The 27,322-nt window shown below is 41.0% G+C and overlaps 1 protein-coding gene across 1 annotated transcript; it reads left to right on the forward strand.

The window, feature by feature from the left end:
• The first annotated feature begins 566 nt into the window (after positions 1-566).
• On the forward strand, positions 567-26,016 carry LOC139324660 (vomeronasal type-2 receptor 116-like). Its single transcript, XM_070954392.1, has 5 exons — positions 567-602; positions 1,284-2,135; positions 18,471-18,698; positions 24,896-25,022; positions 25,118-26,016. The coding sequence occupies exons 1-5, from the start codon at positions 567-569 to the stop codon at positions 26,014-26,016; spliced, it is 2,142 nt and encodes a 713-aa protein (XP_070810493.1).
• Positions 26,017-27,322: the final 1,306 nt, after the last annotated feature.

Genomic DNA, 27,322 nt, shown 5'->3' on the forward strand with positions numbered 1-27,322 from the left:
TTGAACCAACTTCCAAGCAAAGGTAACGGGTCAAGCATCAGTAATTGAGTTTGAATACGCTTGGACTAAACACATGTCCATCGTCTGACGAAAACTGAAATAATATAAAAATAACGAATAAATTAACAAGAAAACGAATAACTTAAAGGGTGACTCAAAATACCACTAGCTCTTTTTCCGCCATCGGATTTCAATGCTTCTAGATGTTGCACTGACACATTCCACGAAATGTGTTGTACTGAAGGATTGCAGTAGATCTGCTTCTGGTGTGAAACAGAGATTTCTTAATTTTTTTTATTATTATTATTCTTTACAGAATATGTTTTCAGAATTACCAGCATGTCCTGGCCTTAGCGTTTACTCTAAAAGAGATCAATGACCATCCTCAGATCCTACCCAATGTCACGCTGGGCTTCCACATTTTTAACAGCTATTATAATCCAAGCTGGGCTTACTTAGCCTCAATGCATCTGCCTTTCAGTCATGGCAAATTCATCCCTAATTACAAGTGTGGGGTCCCAAAGCATTTGGCTGCAGTGATTGGGGGACCGGATATCTCTCTTCACATGGCAGCTGTATTGTGCAACTACAAAGTTCCTCAGGTAAGAGGTGCAGAAGATATTCATTATTATATTGACCTATCTCTCCAGAGGTCTGTGTGCTTCATTCTCTATAAAAAAAGGAGACAACTTTCAGATTCCAGGATATTAATTTTTGCTTGATAGGATTACCATAACAGCATGGGTACTCATAACATTGGATAGTGGGGATACTGGGCATAGAAAAACATTCCTCAATGCAAGACTGACATTGTAAGCCGCCCTGAGAAGGGCGGCATATAAATCAAATTAAAAAAAAAAAGACACTGAATTGAGAGTTGTCAGGGATCATGGAGGTCTTCTAGTCCAAATGCCTGCTCAGGCAGGAATCCCTATACCATTTCAGATGAACAGTTGTCCAATCCCTTCTTAAGAACCTTCAGGGATGCAGCACACACAACATCTGAAGGCAACTTATTCATTGTTCTAACCTGGTTCTCTTCTTAAGTAATGTCCATCCATTACTTCTTGTCCCACCTTCAGATGCTTTGGAAAATAGCTTGACCCCCTCTTCTTTTCCTCTTTACCTCACGATATAGAGGGACATGTTGGTTGATTTCTAGATAAATACAACTGGTTTCATAATGTTTCAGTATATAAACTCAAGGGCACCCAAAGACTCAAATGAATGTACACAGTGTTGGAGGTTCACTTAGACCTTTCCATTTGTTTATCTTCCTTTAGTTGACCTATGGTTCTGCTCCAGCCATGGAGAAAGAGACTCAAGCAGTTTTCTTCCAGCAAATGTTTCCAGATGAATCCCACGAACATAAGGGCCTCATGGAGCTATTGAAGTACTTAAGATGGATCTGGGTTGGAATTGTTGTAGTGAAGGATGAGAAAGCAGAGAAATTTGTCCAGGAAGTGGTCCCTACCTTTTCCAAGTATGGCATTTGCACTGAGTTCATAGTGGAGTTACCAAAGGTAGATTTCTATACTGATTTTACTGATATGATGGATGAAGGAGTAGAGATATACAATGTTATCATGAAGAGCAAGTCCAATGTAATAATAGTATATGGTAAAATTCAGACCATAACCATTCTGAGAACTTTCCTCCGGTTTTCAGAAGTGGAGGACATACCAAAGAAGCAAAAGATCTGGCTTATAAATGCTCAGACAGAATACACCTCACTTTCCCTTCATAAAACTTGGGACATCAGTTTCATACATGGTGCTTTATCCTTTGCAGTTCACACAAAAGAGGTCCAGGATTTCCAGGAATTTCTTCACAATCTAAGTCCAAAGACTGACCATCATGATCACTTCCGGAAAGTTTTCTGGGAACAGGCATTTGGTTGTTCCTTCTCAAACTCAAGAACGGAGACAACTGAGGTAACTTGTACGGGACAGGAGAAGGTTGAGACTCTTCCTACATCTGTGTTTGAATCATGCATCAGTGGCCAGAGTTACAATATTTATAACGCAGTCTATGCTGTGGCACACGCTTTGCAATCTCTGTATTTTTCCAAGTCCAGACACAGAACAATAGTGAAAAAAGGAAGGAAACAGTTTCACAATCACATGTGGTGGCAGGTAAGTCCTGTAAGCAGATTAGTGCAGAGACAACCATATCTCTATGTCTGTGGAGATTCTCAGTCATCCATGTCACGGTTGTCCTAAAGGTGCTTTTTCAAGAGGCAACTGGACTTTTTTTTTATTTTGTTTGAAAACCTCCAAGTGTCCTCAATGACTCTCAGAAAGAGTGCAAATGACCAGATGACTTCAAGGAATATAAATCCTTCCATTCCGCACCATTCACTTAGAACTGAAGAAGCTCTTGGATGAGAAGCAAAACCTCTTCAAGGAAAACAAGAAAGTCAAGTGGCCTCTTCAATAAGCACCTTTGGGACAATTGTATCTACATAGGTCTATCTATTCATAAACTCTAACAAATAATATTCTCTAGGGGGATTGACCATAGGTCTAAAACTAAAATGTAGTAATGGATTAACCAACTGAAATATTTTTAATTGATTTTTTTTTATTAATTACATTTCTTAGTGCTTGATAAACATCATGTTGTCTGGGTATTTAGTTTGCTTAACGCTACATATTACGTTCTTAATCTCCATCCCTTTTTTCCAACTGATAAAATAGATTCCATGTTTGATAATAATCTATATCTTCTCTCTGTTTAATTTTTAATGTCAGTCTGTCCGTTTCTGCATACTCTAGTATCTTCTTAATTATTTCTTCATCATGCAATGTTTCTTCAATTTTCCAGCCTGGCACAAATATAATCCTCGCTGTTGTCGAAATGTACAATATTAAATACATACTTTTCTTACCAAGTTTACCCAATATTATACCTAATAAAAATAATTCAGGTTTGAAAGTTACATGCTTTCCTATCATCTTTTCTAGCCATTCATGTATTTTTTTCCCAAAATTTTTTTGCTTTACCACAAGCTGGCAGCAATAACCAACACTCCAGAAGATAGGTTTACAATACCAAAGAATCTTGACAGACTTGAATATTGGGTGCTCTCTAACAAAATGAAATTCAAGGTTCTACATTTAGGCAAGAAAAACAAAACGCACAGGTACAGTATATGTGGTACCTTGCTTAATAGTAGTAACTGTGAGGGGGATCTTGGAGTCCTAGTGGACAACCATTTAAATATGAGCCAGCAATGTGCAGCAGCTGCCAAAAAAGCCAACACAATTCTAGGCTGCATAAACAGAGAAACAGAATCAAGATCACGTGATGTGTTAATATCACTTCACAAGAGCAACAAAGATGATTAGGGGACTGGTGGCTAAAACGTATGAAGAACAGTTGCAGCTAACTGGGTATGTCTAGTTTAATGAAAAGAAGGACTAGGGGAGACATGATAGCAATGTTCCCATATCTCAGGGGCTGCCACAAAGAAGAGGGAGTCAAGCTATTCTCCAAAGCACCTGAGGGTAGGACAAGAAGCAATGGGTGGAAATTAATTAAGGAGAGAAGCAACTTAGAATGAAGGAGAAATTTCAGTTAGAACAATTAATCAGTGGAACAACTGGCCTCCAGAAGTTGTATATGCTCCAACACTGGAAGTTTTTAAGAAGATGTTGGATAACCATTTGTCTGAAGAAGTGTAGGCAGTGGTGGGATTCAACTGGTCCTCCCGGTTTGGGTGAACCACTGGTAAAAATTCTGGCTGGCCACACCCCTCCCCACCCGCCCTTCCCCACCCCGTCACTCCTCGTCTCACTGGGGTGAAGCAGTATTCCTTAACAAGCTCCGAACAGACTCTGGGTGCAGGCATACGATTATGAGAGCAGGCTTTTCCAATGTCGGTCATAGAGGGAAACCGAGATGAGTGTATGTTTCCCCCACTTCTCTTTCTCCTTTCAGTCTCCCGTGGGCTCCTTCTGTGTGTGCATTTCCCCCATTTCTCTCTCTCTCTTTTCTGCTGCCCGTGCGAGACTTGCCTTCCACCCACCCCCGCACAGCTCCGGGTTTCTGCTGCTTGAGCCATCAATTGCCTGACTGTGCTTTTCCCCATAGACTCCTATCCTCCCTGCCTTCCCCACGAAGCCTACCTTTAAGCCTCTCCTTCCTTCCTTTGCTGGTCGCCTAATTTATTGGTAAATTGCTCTGACCTCATAATCTTATTTCTTGTGTTATGTCATTCTTTCTACTTATATTTTGGTATAGCAATCATAATATAATATAAATATAAGTATTTATATTTATGTTATATTTATATTATATATTCTAATTACATTATATATATTATAATATATAATATAAAGATATTGATATTATATATATATTAATATATTATATATTATGTATTTATATTATATATTTATAATGTCAATATAAGGGCCACGGTGGCTCAATGGCTAAGATGCTGAGCTTGTCGATCGAAAGGTTGGCAGTTCAGCAGTTCGAATCCCTAGTGCCGTGTAATGGGGTGAGCTCCCGTTACTTGTCCCAGCTTCTGCCAACCTAGCAGTTCAAAAGCACATAAAAAAAGTAGAAAAATAGGGACCACCTTTGGTGGGAAGGTAACAGCATTCTGTGCACCTTTGCCATTGAGTCATGCAGGTCACATGACCACAGAGATGTCTTCAGACAGCGCTGGCTCTTCGGCTTTGAAACTGAGATGAGCACCGCTCCCTAGAGTCAGGAACGACTAGCACATACTGTATGTGCGAGGAGAACCTTTACCTTTACCTTATAGCAATCAAATAAATTATCTAAACTATTTGTGATTTGTTTCTTGGAGCAAACTATACTCTTGTGGTTCTATAAAATCAGAGAACATGGATTAAATTCCTGCATCTTAATCTGGATTCAGATTGATTGAGTTTAAAGCTTAATTCCTTGTCAGTATGGTTAAAATATCAGTTCAAAGAATATGTTAAACATCTGGATGAAATATTAGAAACAAAGCTGGGGTTTATTTGTATCAGCACTAGTGCAGAAATAAAATGAGAGGCTTCTTGAAGTTCAAATAGAAAATGGCATCCATATCTTATTCATCTACTATTTATTTATTTATTTATTCATTTATTTTATTCAATTTGTATCCCGCCCTTCTAGTGGACTCAGGGCGGTGCACAGCCAGAACTAAAACACATACCAATACAAAATTTAAAATTTTTAAAAGAATTATATGACTTTGGCCCAAAATTTAAAACATTCAAACTAAAACCCATTGACAATTTAAAAGGTTAAAAAAGGGGAGGGTTTCACTTCAGCCCTGCTTGATGGAAAAGAAAAGTTTTTAGAGCACGGTGAAAGACTCGGAGATCCGATATCCTTTGTATCTCCGGGGGCAAATCGTTCCAGAGGGCAGGAGCTGCCACAGAGAAGGCCCTTCCCCTGGGGGTCGCCAGCCAACATTGCCTGGCTGACGGCACCCTGAGGAGTCCCTCTCTGTGGGAACGTACTGGTCTGTGGGAGGCTATCAGCGGCAGAAGGCGGTCCTGCAAATACCCAGGTCCTATGCCATGGAGCGCTTTAAAGGTGGTGAGCAACACCTTGAAGCGCATCCGGAAGACCACTGGAAGCCAATGCAGCTCACGCAGGAGAGGTGTCACATGGGAGCACCCCCTCGCTCCCATAATCCCCCGCGCAGCCGCATTCTGCACCAGTTGGAGCCTCCGGGTGCTCCTCAAGGGGAGCCCCATGTAGAGAGCATAGCAGTAGTTCTATTAATTTTTAATAGAATAAAAGAGAGATGGAAGAGAGATGGAACTAGAAATATTTCCTACTGTCAAATCTGCTGGAACACCTACAGATTAATTGACATTGTAATTGCAAAGGAAAACATGAAACTGTTTTTCATTCCTGAATGTGATTAAGTTAATGGCAATTTAATTATTTTGCAGAAAAATCAATATAAGAATACAGCAAATAATACAATAATCTCAAACATTTTGCTATTCAAGTTTTTCAAAATCTAAATATGATTTTGGTGAATAGTTAAACATATAAAGACATAGAAAATATGGAAATGATGTATTTATATAATATCTCTATATATAAACACTGGTGGTACATTAAGAATACGGCAGCATTGATGGAGAACTCTGGAGATTAATCTGACAGGTGGTGTTATGTGGGGTGAATGAGGACGCAGCAAGCCAGAGTAGTTAGTGACAACAGCTCTTTATTATATGGTGAGACTCCAGCAACTGACCAGGGGAGCCAGCTCCCTTTATATACCTTGCAGCTGTGGTGGTCAGCCAATCAGCTGAGGGTCAGTTAGTTCAAACTTCCCGCCAAACAAACCTATTTACATAACACTCCTCCCCTCCCAGAAGTCACTTGGGGTGTCATTTGCATACAAAGTCTCTCAGGTGACTAGGGCGTGTACGAGTCCTAGTTGACCTGCGCAGTTCAGTCGGAGGGGCGGCGTCGAGCAGGTCGGAGGGACTTTCTGTTTCTCCCTGCTCCGCCAATGAGGCCTCCGGAACCTCCTCGTGGGCGGCGACTTCTTCGGCTGCTGGGACTACCTCGATGGGGCGGCGCTGGACACCAGAATCCTCAGCTAAGTCCTCCGCTCTACTCGGGCTAGTGGTTTGTGCCTCTGGTTGGTAGTCGTGGTCGGAGATGGGGTCGTCTAATGTCTCGTCTGTGTTTGTGGTTACCCGTTTTCTTAATTGGTCAATGTGTCTGCGCCAAACTCTCCCGTCCCCCATATCTACCCGGTATGACTTGGGGCCTGTGATTTCTGTGATTGTTCCTGCCTCCCAGAGTGGGCCCTGTCCATAGTTTCTGGCGTGTACCGGTGTTCCTATGGTGAACTCTCTAAGTTTCCTCTCCCCCCCCTTGAATACCTCTGGGGAGTAATTGGGGTTGAGTCTATCTAGTATTCCCCGGAGTTTCCGCCCCATTAATAGTTCGCCGGACTTCGGCCCGTGGCTGTACAGGGTGTGGAGTGCTGAGCTATTAGGAACTTGTCTACCCTTTCCTGCCAGTCCCCGGGGGTTAAGCGAGAAAGGGCCTCCTTTGCTGATCTAACAAATCTCTCAGCCTGTCCGTTACTAGCCGGATGAAACGGGGCAGAAAGGACGTGTCTGATCCCAAGTCCCGCTAAGTAACCCTCAAACTGTGTTGCGGTGAACTGTGGCCCGTTATCTGACACTAGGATGTCCGGTAACCCATGTGTGGTGAATAATTGTCTTAGCTCTCTAATGGTTGCGTTGGTGGTAGTGGCCTTCATTAGCTTGATCTCCAACCATTTGGAGAATGCGTCTACGACGACCATGAAGGTCTGTCCATGGAAGGGGCCTGCAAAGTCAATATGTATTCTAGACCAGGGTCCCTGGGGTCTTTCCCACTCTCTCACGGGTGCCGTTGGCGGGTCTGATCTGGACTCTTGGCAGGGCTGGCATTTCCCCACCCACTCGGTAATGTCTGCATCCATGCTGGGCCACCAGACGTAGCTCCTGGCTAGCCCCTTCATTCTTACAATCCCGGGGTGCCCCTCATGCAACAACGTTAGAACCTTTTCCCTTAAGCGTGAAGGAATAACAACCCGATCGCCCCATAGTAAACAACCCCCTTGCATTGTCAACTCGTCCCGTTTTCCCGCGAATGGCTTAAATTCCCCGCTCCCAATCCTTTCCGGCCACCCCCTCATAACCCAACTTGCGACTGTCCGGATCACGTGGTCTTTGGTTGAGGCTCTCGCAACCTCGGCTGATGTGATGGGCCCAGAGTCCAAAACGTCTATCAGCAGGATGGGGATGCCGGGTGTGGGGTCTTCTAAACTGTCGGGTAGTGGGCATCGGCTGAGTGCGTCCGCGTTGCCCATGTCCGCCCCTGGTCGGTGTACCAGGCGATAAGAGTATGCTGCGAGGAAAATGGCCCAGCGTGTCATCCTGGGCGAAAGTGCTGCCGGGGTTGGTCGATCTCCCGCGAGTAGACCCAGGAGCGGGCGATGGTCTGTGATTAATTCAAAGTCTCTCCCGAACAAGTACTCGTGGAATTTCTTCACTCCCGAAACGGCGGCTAGGGCCTCTTTGTCGAGCTGGCTGTAATTTCGCTCAGCACTTGATAGGGTTCGGGAGTAGTATGTGATGGGCGCCTCTAGGCCATTCGGGAGTCTGTGGCTCAGGACGGCTCCCACCCCGAACGGGGACGCGTCACATGCTAGAACAAGGGGAAGCGTTGCGTTGTACTGTATCAGAAAACTCTCGGCTGACAGCAGTTTTTTAATGCCGGCGAATGCCCTGTCTTCAGCCTTCCCCCATTTCCAAGTGGCTTTTTTGGTTAACAGTCTATGTAGGGGTTCTGCCACTGTTGCCTTGTCTTTTAGGAAGATGGCGTAAAAGTTTAATAGTCCTAGGAAGGCCTGTAGCTCTGCCTTGTCTTTGGGGGTGGGTGCTTCTCGGATTGCCCTGATCTTGCTTTCTGTGGGGTGGATGCCGGTGCCATCAACCCTGTACCCAAGGAATTCGACTGAGGGGACTGCGATCATGCATTTGTTGCGTTTTACTCTGAGTCCTACGTCCCTGAATTTCCTTAACACCTCCCTCAGCCTTTCTCTTAGCTGGTGCTCATTGTCGGCGGTAATGAGCACGTCATCGAAATAGGGCACCACCCCGGGGATCCCCTGTAGTAGCCGCTCCATGGTACTTTGGAACAGTCCGGGGGCCACGCTTACTCCGAATTGCAGGCGGGTGCACTTGAAGGCCCCTCTGTGGGTTACGATAGTCTGTGCTTCTGCGGTAGCGCCATCTACTGGCAGCTGCTGGTACGCCGGCGCAAGATCGAGTTTTGCAAAAATCTTGCCGGGGCCCAGGGAATGCAATAGGTGGTGAACGACGGGCACTGGATAGGCGCTCTGCTGCAGGGCCTTATTAATTGTGCATTTATAATCGGCGCATATGCGCACTGACCCATCCGGCTTGACCGGTGTAACGATTGGGGTCTCCCATTTGGCGTGGTCGACTGGAACTAGCACCCCTTGCTTGATTAATTTGTCCAGTTCAATGTCTATTTTGGGCTTCAGGGCAAATGGTACCCGCCTCGGCTTTAAACGGATGGGTGCAATATTGGGGTCTAGATTAAATGAAATCGGGGTCCCCACATACTTGCCAAGCCTTTCGTCGAACACGTCCTGGAATTCCTGCGTCAGGTCTTCCTTCAGGGTGCTTCGAACGTTCCTTACTCCGGTGAATCCCATGCCTAGGGCCCTGAACCAGTCCATGCCCAGGAGGCTGGGGAGGTTGTCGCTGACGATGGTGAGGGGCAGTTTCTCGGTAAACTCCCCGTACTGGACTTGGAACTCGCCTCTGCCTTCGACGGGTATGCGGTTCCCTTGGTAATCCTTCAGTCTGCGTTGCTGTGGCTGGAGCTGTCGCTTGTGTACGCTGGGGATGACTTTCTTCAGGTTCTCCCAAGACATGATGGATATTGGTGATCCCGTGTCTATCTCCATCTGGCACTCCCGTCCCTCGATCTCGACCGTGGTGTAGGTCTTTTCTCCGGGCGAGGTGCAGGTCTGTGCGATGCGTATGGTGTAGGCCCCAGCGTCTTCAAATTTCGCGCCCTTCCGGTTTCCGCCATCCCTGTTGGGCCTTCGGTGTGGCGCCGTCTCGGATTGGGCAGATTGGCCACGTGGTCTGTAGTTCTGGTGTGCCTTCGATCTGCAGACCCTCGCGATGTGGCCCCTCTTTTCGCAGGCACGGCAAACGGCGTCCCTGAACTTACAGTTTTGTCGTGAGTGGGACCCTCCGCAGCTGGCGCATCCGTCTCTGGGCTCCCTCCGGGCTGTGCGGGACTGCTCGGTGCGGTAGACCTCCTCCTCGGACTCCCCCTCGCTCACGGTGCTCACGGCCTCCCGATGCACTGGCGCCGTTTTCTGCGTTGTCTTGGTTAGGTGGGAGCTCTTTAATCTCTCGGCGGCTTTTACTGACGACTCTTGCGCTCTGGCTTCGTCTAGCGCGATGAGTAGGGTCAGGTTTGACCTCGCAAGCAGCCTTCTCTGGAGCCGGCTATCTCTCACTCCGCAAATTAGTTGCTCTAGGAGCATCTCATCGAGGTCTCGGTACTCACATTGGGTTGCGGCCTTACGCAGGGCAGCGACGTACTCGCTGATCGATTCGCCCTCCTGCTGTAGCCGTTGCCGGAATTCATAGCGTTGGACGTACTTCGATGGCGTTGGTGCATAGTGGTCTTTCAGCAGGGTCTGTAGCGTCGACCAGGAAATGTTGTGGACCGAATTCGGCTCCGACAATGCTTCGGCTGTGTCGAAGACCCTTGGCCCGCAGTGGCTCAGGAACAGGGCTTTCTTCCGAACGTCCGGTAGCCCTTGCATGTCGTTTGCCACCATGAAGCACTCGAACCGAGACATGTAGGATCCCCACTTCTCTTCCTTGGGGTCGAAAGGCGCTGGCGGGGTGTAGGCAGACATCGTTTCGGGGATTCTCCTGTGCTCCGCTCGCTCGCCTGGCTGGATTCGGTTGCAGTCTCTGGTCCCTTCTCTGAACGTGGCTTCAGCTCTTTCTCTTGAGTGTGGCTTCAGCTCTCCTCTGCTTCTGGCCTCAAAATCCCACCTTCGTCGCCAATGTTATGTGGGGTGAATGAGGACGCAGCAAGCCAGAGTAGTTAGTGACAACAGCTCTTTATTATATGGTGAGACTCCAGCAACTGACCAGGGGAGCCAGCTCCCTTTATATACCTTGCAGCTGTGGTGGTCAGCCAATCAGCTGAGGGTCAGTTAGTTCAAACTTCCCGCCAAACAAACCTATTTACATAACAGGTGGGGTGCAGACATTTCATTTCAGATTTTGGAGGTGGCTTGCATAAACTCTGTCAAGGACCTTGGAGTACTCATATCAAATGATCTAAGTGCCAAAGCCCACTGTAACAACATCGTCAAAAAGGCATTAAGGGTTGTAAACCTAATCTTGCGTAGCTTCTTCTCCGGTAATATTACACTACTAACCAGAGCATACAAAACATTTGCTAGACCAATTCTCGAATACAGCTCATCTGTCTGGAACCCACACTGTATATCGGACATTAATACAATTGAACATGTCCAGAAATATTTCACAAGAAGAATCCTCCACTCTTCCACTCGCAACAAAATACCTTATGCCACCAGACTTGAAATTTTGGGCTTAGAAAATTTAGAACTATGTCGCCTTCGGTATGGCCTAAGCATAGCTCATAAAAATCATCTGCTACAATGTCCTACCTGTCAATGACTACTTCAGCTTCAACCACAACAATACACGAGCACACAATAGATACAAACTTAAAGTGAACCACTCTAAACTCGATTTCAAAAACTATGACTTCAGCAACAGAGGGGTCCATGCCTGGAATGCAGTCCCTGACTCTGTGGTTTCATCCCAAAGCCCCAAAAATTTTAACCTAAGACTGTCTACTGTTGACCTCACCCCATTCCTAAGAGGGACATGCATAAGAGCACCAGCGTGCCTACCGTCTCTGTCCTAATGTCCCCTTTAATGGTATTCATTTTATGTATTCAATTCATGCTTATACTTAAATATATTATCTAATACGTACTCGCCAAATAAATAAAATAAATCATAAATAATAATAATAATAATAATATTGGTGGCTCAGCAGACTGATAGCATTGTGATTAACACCAGCTGTATGCAATTACTGTAAGTTCAAATCTCACCAGGCTCAAGGTTGACTCAGCCTTCAATCCTTTCTAAGGTAGGTAAATTGAGGACCCAGTTTGTGGGGGCAATAAGCTGACTTTGTATAAATATACAAAAGGATGAAGGCTATTGCTTAACGCATTGTAAGCCGCCCTGAGTCTCCGGAGAAGGGCGGCATATAAATCAAATTAATAATAATAATAATAATAATAATAATAATAATAATAATAATAATAATAATAATAATAATAATATTTAATTTATTATTAAATAATAAATAAATAAAAAGGGTAGGGTATCTTAGAAACATCAATTTCTAACATCAAAGCAATCCCTGGTGTAGATAGCATTACACGCACCTTAAGGTATCTAAAAACATTGATCAAATTCCGCTGGTATCCCATCTGGGTCTTGAGTTTTATCGTTTTTCTGTCTTTTTACCGCTTCTGTTAGCTCCCACATTGTTATTTTTCCATTTAATATATTTATAAAGTTTTCTGGGACTTTGGGGAAGTTGGCGTCTTCCATATCGTGTGCTATTTTTTCCATAATTTCCATAATTTATTTTTTGTATCATATAACTTTGACTATTTATTTATTTATTTATTTATTTATTTATTTATTTATTTGGTTATCTCGTTTTGGAATTGTACATGTCCCTGATCATCTTGCAGTTTATTTATTGCTTTTTTTTTCTCTTTGTCTTTTTTCAATTTATACGCCAACCATCTTCCTGGTTTGTTTATAGTCTCCAAAAAGTTTTGTTTTATCCTCTTGGTTTGTTGGTGTATTTCTTCTGAGGCTATTAAATTCAAATGGTGTTTAATCATCTCCATTTGTCTTTTAAGTATTTTCTTTTGCAGCTCTCTTTGGAGTTCTAACTCCAGTTTCTTATATTCTACTTTTAACATCATACTTTGTTGCTTTTTCTCTTTCTTCTTTTTAGCCATGTCGGTTATGGCTAATCCTCTGAAGTATGCTTTGGCTGTGTCCCATACATTCTGAAGTGAGGTATAGTCTCTTTTATTTTCTTTAAAGAAGAGTTCCATTTCATTTGCTGCAGGTTCTATAAATTCTTTCTCTCTTAATATAGTTTGATTCAATGTCCATCTAAAATTTGTCTTTACTTTTTTCCAAGTCAATTTTACTGGGTTGTGGTCAGCCCAAATACTATGTTCTATCTCCATCTCAAGTATGTCAGTTCTTAATTAGGACACATCAGGGGTGTGTTCTACTTACCTTTACTACTGGTTTGCAACAGAACTGTTGTGGCTCCGTTACCTGAGCCTGTGTCATCGGCAGGAGAGGACTCCGAGAGTGAAGGAGAGGAGTTGGCAAGGCCTCCCTCTCCAGGACCCTCCTCTCTGGCAATGCTTCAGTGTCCACTGAAGGGCAAGAGATAGGGCCGGGGCCAAGCACATCCACGCAGCCACAGGTGGACAGTGTTGAGGGAAATGAGTCTTGGCAGGATCCTCAGCAGCGTCGCAGAGATAAGCGCGCGCAACAGAACAAAAGGTGTGCCAGAGATTAAGCTGGACCACACCCCACAGGGTATAAAAGGGGGTGAGGTGGCCATTCAGACTATGTGACGGATAAAACTAACTACTATCGAGTCACATTGCATCTTTGGAAACAACATTATCGGCCTTGGATTTATTTTACGAACTGGACAATTCTTGACTGTGTGTATTTTGTTTATTGAGTAAAGTTTTTGGCAAGCAGCTACTGGATTGCTGCCAAGGTTCTTATCAGAAGAATTGGTTGTCTGCCAGTTTATTTAACCCCCGGCTGTCTGTTTGTGTGCGTGTGAGAGACGGGGTCAGAACATGGACCATGCACGCAGATCACCCATGATGACGTTGTGGTGGGTGGGCGGAGCGTCCTGCCGGTTTTACTACCGGTTCTATACAACCGGACCAAACCTGGGACAACCCACCACTAGGACACATCCATATCATGTCAATTTGAGACCATGAGTTGTGCCTATTTGAATAGAAGGTATACGGAGTCTTTTCCAAAATTCATTTCTCTCCAAACGTCTTGTTTATCAATTTCTTCTGTCATTTTGAAAAACGTCTTAGGTAATCTCTTTCTTCTTTTTCCCCCTATTTTAGTGCTTTTATAATCTATAACTAATCTATATCTAATCTATAATGTTTCATCCACAATTGCATTGAAGTCTCCTAAAAGGCAAACGTTTTGATATTCCATTTCCAGTATTTTGTTGTGTAATGTTTGGTAAAAAATTTCTTGCTTGTTCTTTCGTGCGTATATTGCTATTATCAGAATGTTTTTTTGGTTAATTATTATTAATTATTGTTTCTACCATCCGTATTCTTCCTTCTTCATCTGAACAGATTTTTTTCGAGTCCATTGACTCTTTGATACATAAGACCACTCCTCTCTTTTTTTTCTTATGTGCTGATGTGAAATATAGTTTCCCAATTTTGGGGCATTCTAAAAGTTTATAGTGTTTCTTCGTGTGTATTTCTTATAGACAAATTATTTCTGTGTCCAATTTCATAATTCTCCTTCATTTAGAAGGAGAATTTAGTTCATTTATATTCATTGAGAGGATCCCGTTTCCTTTCTCCATCTTGCTTAATTATACTTAGGGTTTTGTTTTTTAGTAGTCATTTTCAGTCTTTGTTCTTTCATTAGTCCCTCTTCTTGGTCTATGTTTCCTTTCTCCTTGTCCTTTTCTTCCTTTTGTAACACTGTGTTTTCTGTTTTTTTTTTCCTTGTTTTCTTTTAATTTCCTTATCTTCTTGTGTGCCTTGTGTTTTCTCTTCAAAAATGTTTGCATGTCTCTCATAGAACTCCTCTGCTTTGAAGATGGAATCCAATCTACATCTTCTAAAGTTCCAGTTAATTAGGATCCCCTCCGGAACCAGCCACCTGAAATTTATTCATTTTTCATTTAGCTTTGTAGTAAAAAATTGATATTGTTTTCTTAAGTCTCTTATCTTCCAAGGGATCTGTTTCAACACCGTTATTTCTTTTCTTCCATACTGGAGTGGTTCTCCCCTCACTCTCTTCAATATTTTATCTCTTATTGTTCTCCTGACAAATCTAACATGGACCTCCCTAGGCACTTTGTGTCTTCTTACATAACTTGAGTTTAATTTGTAAAATGCTGGTTTATTCACGTCGGCTTCCAGACACATGCTGCGATTCGCAAAAATGAACGAAATCAGCACTATGGATCCCTGACAGTGAGCGTTTAAATAGCCCGCCCATTCATTACCTCCATTTCCTCCTTAATACCACACCCTTGTTATTAGTACCACACCCTCCCTCATCAACATATCGGGCATCAATGTGCTCTGGACCATTCTTCCGCAGCAACGTTCATGAACCACCCTACACCCGTCGCACATGACACCTCCACCCCACACCCCGCACACGACTGCCTTCCTGCATGTTAGGCAGTTGAATTAACCTTCTGAGCCACAAGTTCTCCTCCCTTCATCAGCTTGAGCCATGGGAAAGATTAAGTGTTTTTGTATCGAGACACCTGATCTACCCCAACATGTGGGAGGGAGCATTCTGTTCCCTTTCACCTTTCAGCTCCAATCAGGAGCCCTTAAGCAAACACTCTGCTTCCCATTGGGAGACTAAGGAGACTAAGATAGATCTATTTCAGACTTATAAATCCTCATCAGTTAGCCACACTGTAAAGGTACAGTATTTGTTTTCTTTCCTTTTCGTAGGCTTTATGTGTATTTCTCTTTAGCCAGGTTCTTCCTATGTAAACCATGCTGCATAAAAATCTCCCAATAGGCAGCAGAGTGTTTGCTGGTTGCCAGAAAAAAAAGCCTAGAAACTAGTGGATTGTGATTTCTCTGAACTAGGGCTGCATAAAAATCTTGGTTTACGTAGGAAGAACCTGGCTAAAGAGAAATACACATAAAGCCTACGAAAAGGAAAGAAAACAAATACTATACCTTTACAGGGAGGATACATGGGATGAGGGTGTGGCTAACTGATGAGGACTTATAAGTCTGAAATAGATCTATCTTAGTCTCCTTAGTCTCCCAATGGGCAGCAGAGTGTTTGCTGACTACCAGAAAAAAAAGCCTAGAAACTAGTGGATTGTGATTTCATTGAACCAAAAATCTTGGTTTACGTAGGAAGAACCTGGCTAAAGAGAAATACACATAAAGCCTACGAAAAGGAAAGAATGTATGTATGTATGTATGTATGTATGTATGTATGTATGTATGAAGTTAAAACGCAATCAGGCTGCAGCTAGGATAATGAAGCAGGAGAAAAAACTGCTGCCCTCCAATCAGGACACAGAATTGCAGGCTAACCAGCATACGTCAGCAGCAGCGAACATAGAAAAGCGACAACTCCGATCTTGCAGCATACCCACAGCTTCTAAACTGAAAGTAGGGGCCCGATGATGACAAGTTTACCTTTAAAGTGCTCCATGGCTTAGGACCTGAGTGCTTACAAGACCACCTGCTGCAACCGATAACCTCCCACCAACCAAAACGCTCTCACAGAGTAGGCCTACTCATAGTACCATCATTAAAATAATGTCGTCTAGTAGTTCCAAGGGAGAGAGCCTTCTCTGTGGGGGCACCTACTCTTTGGAACAAAATACCCCCTGGAATACGAATAATCCCAGATCTTCGCACTTTCCGACATGCCCTGAAGACCTTTCTGTTTCAACAAGCAGAGCTAGCATAAACATCTAAATTCTATGCCAAGGTCTTAGCAGATACACCAAGTTGACTCAATTTATTATTGACTGTTTATTTAAAAAAAAAATATTATATGTATATGAAATATTAATCTGTTCACCGCCCTGACTCCTTCGGGAGAAGGGCGGTATAGAAATTCAATAAATAAATAAATAAGTTAGAGACCTTGTCGAAACGTTGCCAAAAAGAAAACTTTTAAAGTGTTGGTTAGGATTTTAGCCAGAGTTTCAAAAGACCTTACAAAGTGTTTTGTTGGGTTTTTGGAGGATTTTAAACTGGGATTTTAGCCAGGATTTTAAGCATTTCAACTAACAGACTTTTAATGACGTGGGAAAACACCCAAGATTTTAACTTTTTACATACACGCACCCTACGTAAATCAAGTTGTTTGTATTGCCATAGTTGGGTGATATCTCAAATCACCACTTTCAGGCTTTATCAGACATTTTGTGTTGTCTGCTGTGAGACTTAAGGGAGACTGGGATAGATCTATTTCGGCCTTATAAGGCCTCTTCAGCCAGTCACACCCTTATTTTATGACTCCTCCCTGTAAAGGTCAAATATTTATTTTGTTCTTTTATTTGTAGGATTATATGTGCAATACTTTTCTAGTCAGGGTTTTTCCTACATAAATCAAGATGTTTGTATTGCCATAGTTGGGTGATATCTCAAATCACCACTTTCAGGCTTTATCAGACATTTTGTGTTGTCTGCTGTGAGACTTAAGGGAGACTGGGATAGATCTATTTCGGCCTTATAAGGCCTCTTCAGCCAGCCACACCCTTATTTTATGACTCCTCCCTGTAAAGGTCAAATATTTATTTTGTTCTTTTATTCGTTCTTTTATTCTTTTATTTGAGATATCAGAAGATGACGAATGCGATTTCGTCGAAACGTCACAATTACCCTTTTAAGGATATGTTTACAATTACACGGGAAGAAACCCGAGATATTAACTGTACACACACACACACACACACACACACACACACACACACACACATATATATATATATATGTGAGAGTTTGCTAGGTGTTAGAAAAGAAAAAAGCCCAGAACCGAGTAGATGAGATTCTACTGAGCTGGAGCTACAAAAAAACCTTGGCTACGTAGGGAAAACCTGGCTAGAAGAAAAACACACATAAACCCTACGAAGAAGTAAGAAAATTGATACTGTGCCTTTACAGGGAGGAGATGGGTGTGGCCTACTGATGACAGCTAACGAGCTAGAAATGGATCTATTTAGGTCTCCCACCTAGCAGTGAGAGCTTGCTAGGTGTTAGAAAAGAAAAAAGCCCAGAACCGAGTAGATGAGATTCTACTGAGCTGGAGCTACAAAAAAACCTTGGCTACGTAGGGAAAACCTGGCTAGAAGAAAAACATATATATATATATATATATATATATATATATATATATATATATATATATATATATATAGGCTATAGACTTTATAATCTAGCAAGTTCCAATAGTCCAATAGCTGAGTTCACCCGAAAAACTAAAGTTTTAAATCCAGCTCTCTCCATCAGAGTTACAGTTCAGCTGATGTTTGTAATCCAAAATGCAAGACCTGTGTAATCAACTTGTCTTGTCCAATCAATAAATCCACATCAATAAATCCACATCAATCGATGTTTGTAATCCACAATGGTTTTAAATAGTCCAATCAAAAAATCTCACCCAGTAATAAGTATTTATAAAGTAAGAATAGCATTCAACCTTTATAGCCATATACATCCTAGTATTTCTTATGTATTTATCAGAAGTCATCCAGCTATGTGGCTTTAGCAATTCAACTAATTGCTAATTAATTTTTTTGCTGGTTTTCTTATTTTGCTATCCTATCTTAATATTTTTTTAGTAACCTGATATTTTACCTCTGTCTCTCTTTGGAATGATGGTTATGTTATTTGTATGATACTGGCCTACAACTAAAATATTTAAAAGTTTCAATATTATCTTTGTTTAAAGAAACATATGTACATTTTTAATATAAGATTTTTTTTTCTTTTCTTTGTCCTTTTCTCTCTTTGTCCCTCTCTGGCTGTCCCTGTTTTTCAGGTTCATTCTTTTCTGAGAAGTGTCAGATTCAACAACAGCGTTGGTGAGAAGATCTCCTTTGATGAAAAGGGAGAATTCATTGGTGGATATGATATTATCAACTGGGTCACATTCCCAAACCAATCCTTTGTTAGGGTCCAAGTTGGGATGGTAGATCCCACAGCTCCAGCTGAGAAATTCTTCAATATTTCTGTAGATTCCATCACGTGGCCAGTTGGATTTAATCAGGTTAGCGGTTTGAATCTACAGTAGATTGGTCTCCCTTCCTTTATGTAGGATAAAAATATCTTTATTGAGGAAAGTCTTAGAGCATCTTCTCTAAACTAGCAAATACCAATGTTATAGGGAAACAAGAAAATTATCTGTAAGAATGTCCAAAGGATGGAACAACAATTAATAAAGACAGATGAAAAAGTGGTCAGCATCCAACAGGCAATGTCAAAATTTGAAGGAAGATTACAAGAACTTGAGAAGAAGGATGACCAAAAGGGGGGAAAAAATGAAAGACTTTGACAATAGACTGAGAGAGGTGGAAAGCGAAAGAAATGCAGTAGTGGAACTTGAAATGGATAAAGCAGAATTCTATCTCAGATTTCAAAATGTGGAGGAAGAGAAAGGAGAAAATCTTGCGAATGTTATGATTTCTATGCTTGCTGATGCTTTGGAGATATCTAGAGAGGAGATGACATATGGTGTGGATGAGATTTATCGAGTTCACACTAGATATGCTATGCATAATAAATTACCAAGAGAAGTCCATATAAGATTTACTAAGAAATCGATTAAAGCTCAAATTCTCCAAGTGGCGAGAGAAAAAACATTGAAATTCAAGGAGAAAGAAGTGGTGGTCTTGAAACAAATACCAAGGAAAGTGAGAGATATGAGAAAAGAGTATAAATTTTTGACCAAGATACTAATTCAAAAGGGTATTAATTTTAGATGGCTGATTCCAGAAGGATTGATCTTAACATGGCAGCTTCAAAGATACAGGCTAGATACAATTGATAAAGCGAGAGCTTTCTATGAAGATTTTTTAAAAGAAAAGGAAGTGGCAATGGAAACAGAAACACAAGCTGCACTGATGTCGACAAAACCTCAGAAGAGGAAATGGTAATGATTGAATCAACGGAGGGCGCTGTTGGCGGGACTGTGGAACTCAAAGAACAACGGGAAGTAAGATCAACTAGAGCAATAAAACCTACATATAAAATATGAATATGGATGCAATGAAATTAATTTCAATAAATATAAATGGACTTAATTCGGCTGTGAAAAGAAGAAAGGTTTTTCATAAATTAGAGAAACTAAATTCTGATATAATTTGTTTGCAAGAAGTTCACATTAAAAAGCAAAATGAACAATTATTGGCACAAACTAAACTTGGGAAAAAATTTTCATCATTATCACAAAACAAAAAGAGAGGCGTTGTCCTATACATTAAAAATTCAATAAAAGCGGAACAAATATATGCAGATTCAGAGGGTAGAGTTTTGATAGTGGAGATAATTTATAATAATATGAAGATTCTACTTGTTGCAATATACGTGCCAAATAATAATCAGAGTGATTTTTATCGACTATGATAATATATGTATGATGGGAGATTTTAATGGAATTGTAGATGAAAAATTGGACTATAAAACAACAAAAACAGGAAGACATAATAGAAAAACTCTACCGAATTCTTTTTTTAAAATGACAGAGAAAATAAATTTGAAAGATATATGGAGAGTTAGAAATGAGAAGAACAGACAATACACTTTTTACTCAAACAGGCACTCATCATGGTCCAGGTTAGATATAATATGGACAACAATGGACTTGATTCCAAAAATTGAGCAGGTGGAAATAGACACTAATTTATGGGCTGATCATAATCCAGTGATAGCAACTTGGAAAGGCCAAAAAAGGAAAGCTAGATGGACTTTGAATAATACAATTTTAAAAGAAAAAGAATTTGTACAGAAAATGCAAAAAGAGCTGGAGATTTTTTTTAAGGAGAATAAAAGGGAAGATACATCGATACAAAACTGTTGGGACACAAGGAAGGCCTATGCTAGAGGTATAATAATAGATTATATAAAGAAAAGGAATGTGAAAAAAAGTCAAACTTTTACAATATTAAAGGATGAATATAGGAGATTTGAAAAGGAACTCCAGAAAGATCCACACAAGAAAGAAGTAAAAATGAAAATGGATATGTTGAAACATAAAATGGACTTACTGGAGAAGGAAGAACTAGCCCAAAAAATAAGAAGTGCTAAACAGAATTATTTTGAAAAAGCAAATAAACCAGGAAGGTGGCTAGCATATAAATTGAAAAAAGAAAGGGAATCAAAAAAAATAATGCAATTGATTGATGATCAAGGACAAAGTAAATTTGGAAATAAAGAGATGGGAAAAATAATACAAGAATATTATAGGCAACTTTATAAAAGAGAGCAAGTTGAAGAGGGGAAAGTTAAAAAATATTTACAGAACGCAAAATTACCTCTGATCCCCAAGGACATTGAAGAAATGCTAGATGGGCGCATAACAATGATGGAATTAACAGAAGCAATTAAGAAACAAAAAAAATGGAAAAACACCAGGACCAGATGGTTTGCCTGTTGAATACTATAAGACATTACAAGAATCCTGGACGTCCGGTGGCACCGCAGGCGTTGGTGGATCCTCCTTTTGGAGCGCTAGCCCTGGATTCCGTAGAACCACTAAGACAGCGACAATCAGTTTGTAAACTTGTTTGTAAACTTTCCCCTCAGAAGAAGAGGGGGAGGTGAGCAGTCGGGTGAGGGTAGAGCTCCCCAAAAAGCCCTAGGAATAATCCTGGGGCTTTAATGGGTGAGAGCTCCCTGTTAAGCCTGACAAAGCTCCGGATCCAGGACTCCTCTGCTTTAAGCAGAGCAAGACGCCGCGACCGCCTCTGCTATCAAGGATTAACAACTGAAAGCAAACAAAGCAGGCAAAGCAAAGACAGGAGTTTTATCAATTGCAAGTATTGAACTTTAACTCCATAGCTAAATTCTTTTTTGTGGAGAGTAAAGGAGAAGAAAGATGGCGCTTAATTGTTATGGGCATGGAAGTGAGAGTAAAATCAAAAGTGCTTGTTAGAGCTCTTAGTGCTCCTAAAGATTTGGTTTTTATATTCAGGAAGAAAGAATTTAATTTAATTGACTTTAACTATCTATGATAATAAGGAATATTCTATAAATAATTGATCTAGTTGCTGGAAAGCATAAGTGAAAGTTTTAAACAGAAAAAAAAATGGCTGGTACTTTTGAAAGCATGGAAGGATTATCATTACATACACCAGCAAATCCACAAATATGTATTAGGTTACGAGAAATTTTTGAGTCACATATATCTGGTATAATGGAAAGAATTAAAGGTTTTTTGGATGGAAAGAAGAGGGAAGCTGTTCAAATTCGAGACAAAGAGACAAAGGAGGACACTGTATCGATACTTCAAAGTTCTTCATCAGATTAAGAGCCTTGGTAGCACAGTGGTCTAAGCACCCTGTTATTAACACAGCTGCCTGCAATTACTGCTGGTTCGAATCTCTCCAAGGCTCAAGGTTGACTCAGCCTTCCATCCTTTCTAAGGTAGGTAAATTGAGGACCCAGTTTGTGGGGGCAATAAGCTGACTTTGTATAAATATACAAAAGTATGAAGGCTATTGCTTAACGCATTGTAAGCTGCCCTGAGTCTCCGGAGAAGGGCGGCATATAAATCAAATAAAAAAAAAGTTTCCCAGACAGCAGTGGGTTGCTGGAGGAAGAGAGGGTTGAAACTCAGTTTAATGTGATTTTGGAAAATATGGACGCTTTCCAGATTAAGAGAGAGAAGCAAAGGGATTTGGAAGAGCTTAATCAGGAAGATTGGAGAGAGATTTGAAATATGTTTGGCAGGGAAAGAAGGCAAGGATAAAACTCAAACTGTTACAAGATGCTAAAATGAAGGGTGGTTTTAGATTACCGAATTTTGAATTATACTACCAAGTGGTTTGTTTAATGTGGATTAAAGAATGGGTAACATTGAAAAACACTAGATTATTAAATTTGGAGGGGCATGATTTGCTGATGGGATGGCACGCTTTCTTATGGTATAAAGGAACTAAAATTCAGGGGTATTTTAGAAGACATCAGATACGTGAAGCTTTGTTTTTGACATGGGAGAAGATTAAAAAATACCATTATTTGAAGATTCCAGTCTGGGTATCTACAATTGAAGCTTTTTCTTATCCAGTGGTATTTAGAGGGGAACAAACTGTTAGATATAGTGAATTATTGGATGAAAAGGGTGAACTTAAATTGAAACAAAACTTAGAAGACCAGGGAATTAAGATAGATTGGTTTTCATATATGCAAATACTTTCCAGATATCGAGAAGACTTCAAACAAGAAGGTATTTATAATGTTTCAACTGGTTTAGATAGGATATTAATGGGTTCGGATGACCATGTAATTAAAAAGTTATATGGATATTTGCTTGAAGTAAAATTGGAAGAAGAACAAGTCAAAGAATCAATGATAGCATGGGGGAAAACTTTGGTTATAGTATTGATTTAGAGAAATGGCAAAAATTGTGGTCACATAATTATAAAATGACAATGTCGACAGCATATAAAGAGAATTTGTATAAGATGTTTTACAGGTGGTATTTACCCCGACGAGGATAGCCAGAATGTTTAAGAATAAATCGGAGAAATGTTGGAAGTGTCGTCAAACTCCAGGATCGTATTACCATATTTATTTATTTATTTATTTATTTATTTATTTATTTATTTATTTATTTAATTTTTATACCGCCCTCTCTCCCAAAGGACTCGGGGCGGTGAACAGCCAAGATTTAAAAACATACAATATAAACATTAAAATACTTTAAAACAAAATTAAATCTATATTGGCCTCCCCCAATTTAAAACCCCTTACCCATAAAATTCACCAATTAAAAAATGTTAAGCCAGCCCGGCTTGCCGAAATAAAAAAGTCTTCAGAACTCGGCGAAAGGTACGGAGTTCCGGGATCAGTCGTATCCCTGGGGGTAGCTCATTCCAGAGGGTGGGTGCCCCCACAGACAAGACTCTTCCCCAGGGGGTTGCCAGCCAACATTGCCTGACCGACGGCACCCTGAGGAGACCCTCTCTGTGGTGGACATACATGGAAGCAAGGAGATTTTGGACTAAGATACATACGTGGTTAGAAAAAATGACAAAAAGACATATTGACTTTAAACCAGAGATATTTTTATTAGGAATTTTACCAGAGACATTTAATAAAGAATTACAATACCTAATTGTGAACATTTTAACAGCGGCCAGAATTGTATTTGCCAAAAACTGGAAAGGAGAGAAGATAATTTCTGATGAAGAAATTATTATGAAAATGTTGGATTGTGCTGAAATGAGTAGATTGACATTTGAAATAAGAGAACAGGAAGATAAACAATATTATTTGATATGGGACATATATTATCAAGGGTTTGATAAAAAAGTATGGAGATGTGATAACATATATGAAATGTTTAAATAATTATCTTCAGTTCAAGTAAAGAATAATTGTTATATGATGAGATTTGGAAAATTGTAAGCACGAAACTTTTAACCGATTCAGATGCTGTCTATAATTGTTTGTAAGGATGATATTTTTATGTTGTTGTTGTTTTTTATTTTAATCTAAAATAAAACTTTTTTCAAAAAAAAATTATCTGTAAGAATGTTTACTTTTCTAATAGTTGGCATAGAACAGGGGTGTCAAACTCAAGGCCTACAGGCCAGATCATGCCTGCAGGGAGCTTAGATATGGCCCAGAGAGCCACCCTGGAAACAGTGAAGGACTATACCATGGTGCTTCTGCCAGCAAATATGGAGTTTGTGGGGGCTGTGCCTGTTTTTCCTGGCAGAGCGCTGCAGGAGGTTGTTCCAGCTGAAAACGGAGCTGGGGAGACATCGATCTGGCCATACCCACCCTGACCATGCCCACCTGGACATGAACCCTGCCCCCCAAAGTAAACACAACCCTGATGCGGCCCTCAGGGAATTGAGTTTGATACCCCTGGCATAGAATATTGTACGCATTACGTTGACTTTGTTAACAACGCATGGTTTTAAAGTTAGTAGCTACAATCCAGTCTATTAATTGTCATCAGTCTGGTGACTGCAAAATTAAGAAATTGAGAAAAACATCTTTAACCAGCACAAAAATTATCTGTGGAAACTGGGGTTGATAGATATAGAAAGTCATTGATATCAATAATTGTAGATATTTAAGGAACTATTATTTCAGACCAGTTAGCTCTTGAAATGATGTAATCACATTACTTCTCCTTATCAACCAATTTATAGGCAGTTGATACAGTAACAATATCTCTCCATGCACTTTCTTTTTCCTCTCTATCTTAAAATATTCTTCTTCATTCACTGATAGGCATTGCCTTTATCTCTGTGTAATGATCCTTGTGAGACAGGATACAGCAAGGAAAAGATAGAAGGGAAGTCGTTTTGCTGCTATGCTTGCCGTCTGTGTCCAGAGGGGAAAATATCAAAGGAGAAGGGTAGGAAATTTCTAAATATAATGGGACTAAGACATGAGGGTACAACAATGTCTATAATCCACTGTATTAATTCCAATCCATGTGTTCTTTTCCAGATGTGGATGACTGCTCTCCTTGTCCAGAAGATCAATATCCAAATCCTGAGAAAAATATGTGCATTCCAAAGCGGATCACTTTTTTGTCCTACGAAGAACCCTTGGGGATCACTCTGACTGTTCTTTCTCTTTGCTTTTCCTTAATGACAACTTTGGTCATCACAATCTTCATGAAACACAAAGACACTCCCATCGTCAAAGCCAACAACCGGAATCTAACCTACCTTCTCCTAGGTTCCCTCCTTCTCTCTTTCCTTTGTGTCTTTCTATTTCTCGGGAGACCCAATACAATGGTGTGTCTCCTTCAACAACCAGCTTTTGGCCTTATCTTTTCTGTGGCGGTTTCTTGTGTCTTGGCCAAAACCTTTGTGGTGGTTCTCGCATTCATGGCCACCAAACCTGGTTCCAGATTGAGGAAATGGGTGGGGGGAAGAATGGTCAGTTTCATTCTTCTAGCCTGCTCCCTTGTTCAAATGTGTGTTTGTGCTGTGTGGCTGATAACGTCCCCACCGTACCCAGATTTCAATGCACACTCAACATCTGAAGAACTTATCCTGGAGTGCAATGAAGACTCGGTCATGTTCTACTGTGTTTTGGGCTTTATGGGTTTTCTTGCTCTGGTTAGCTTCTCTGCTGCTTTCCTAGCTAGGACGTTACCTGACAGTTTCAATGAAGCCAAATTCATCACTTTCAGCATGTTGGTCTTCTGCAGTGTTTGGCTATGTTTTATCCCAACCTATTTAAGCACAAGGGGAAAATATACATTAGCTGTGGAGATCTTCTCCATGATCTCCTCCAGTGCTGGATTATTGATGTGCATCTTCCTTCCCAAGTGTTTTATTATTGTGATGAGACCTGAACTGAATGATAAACATCAGCTGATGAAGAGAAAGTTTTAACAAATCTTTCCATTTGCCTGATATCTTTTATCTGTAGATGTTGGAGATCTTTCCCACTGGCACATTTAAGCCAGAGAACAATGTGCAATATAGAAGATTGGCCTTTGTCTGAGATTTAAAATAGATCAGAACTTTTTTTTTCCTTCTGGAAGGAAATTATAAAAGCATATGGATAAATAATTAATAGCACAAATTGATGTATGGACATATTTCATGTATGATAGACAGCTCTGACTAAATATATAGATTAAATATGAATTGTAAATTTTTCTTGACTGATCATCTTAATCCATATCCACACTAGAATGTGAAAAATATGTGGAGTTAAATGCAAACTAGCTTTTCATTTAAAAAGTTAGGGCTTATGAATTATTTCTGAAGCAAGCAAACACTGGAAGTTTTCTAGTGTACATCATGTGTAGGGGTTACCTATGAAAAATGGGCTAAATTTAAAAGATCTGGCTGGAATTTGCAACTAGGTGATCTGAGAAACCGTCTCACACCAATAAAATGACCATGGGTCTACCCCAGATCATCCAAGGCACGACTTGGGATAATAGTCATACTCCAGATATTATTATTTTTTCAGACCAATAGTAATATGATCTGCTGGGGGAATCTGTCATTATCCCCTGTCATGGCCAGACTATGCCCTGGTGGCTGTGGGATTTTCCAATGATCACCTATTTGAATAGTTCACTCTTGACAACTAATGGACACATTTGGGTTTCAGAAGGACCTGGGAGATATTCTGCTTCATGGCTCTGTAGAGGTTTTTGTTGCAAATGGACAACCTCCCATAGAGGCTTTTGTCTTTTCCTAACTCCGTAACCCCACATAACAGATCTGGGAAACAGTTTTATATCAAACTGTCATCTTACATTCACATAGCCCCTTTATCAAATGCTTCTTTGGAGTCTGAGGCTGCCATATTATTCTCAAATGTAGGACAGGTTTTAAACCGGGGTTGTCAAACTCAATTTTATTGAGGGCCACCTCAGGGCTGTGGTTGACCTTGGTGTGGCCAGGTGGGTGTGGCCGACTGGGTGGATGTGGCCAGATTAATGCCACTCCCCAAACTGCTGGCATGTTTCCTCTTTGCACTGGGTAGACAGAGCCGAAGCGACGCGGACCCGATGTTTCCTCTTTGCATTGGATAAAGCAGGTAGAAGTGATGTAGGCCTGATCTTTCCTCTTCGCACTGGGTAGACTGGGCCGAAGCCACACTAGCCCAATGTTTTCTTTCGCACTGAGTAGACTGGGCCGAAGCCACACTGGCCTGATGTTTCCTCTTCGCACTGGGTAG

This window comes from Pituophis catenifer, unplaced genomic scaffold (assembly GCF_029215685.1).
Source record: "Pituophis catenifer annectens isolate HBS135680 unplaced genomic scaffold, rPitCat1.0.hap2 SCAF_15, whole genome shotgun sequence".
NCBI classification, from domain to species: Eukaryota; Metazoa; Chordata; class Lepidosauria; order Squamata; family Colubridae; genus Pituophis; species Pituophis catenifer.

Bases quoted from the DNA above. Each gene is read 5' to 3' on its own strand.
- LOC139324660 (XM_070954392.1), top strand. From the start codon at position 567: ATGGCAGCTGTATTGTGCAACTACAAAGTTCCTCAG. The intron at 603-1,283 runs GTAAGAGGTGCA...ATCTTCCTTTAG, and splicing joins GCAACTACAAAGTTCCTCAG to TTGACCTATGGTTCTGCTCC. The intron at 25,023-25,117 runs GTAGGAAATTTC...GTTCTTTTCCAG, and splicing joins GAAAATATCAAAGGAGAAGG to ATGTGGATGACTGCTCTCCT.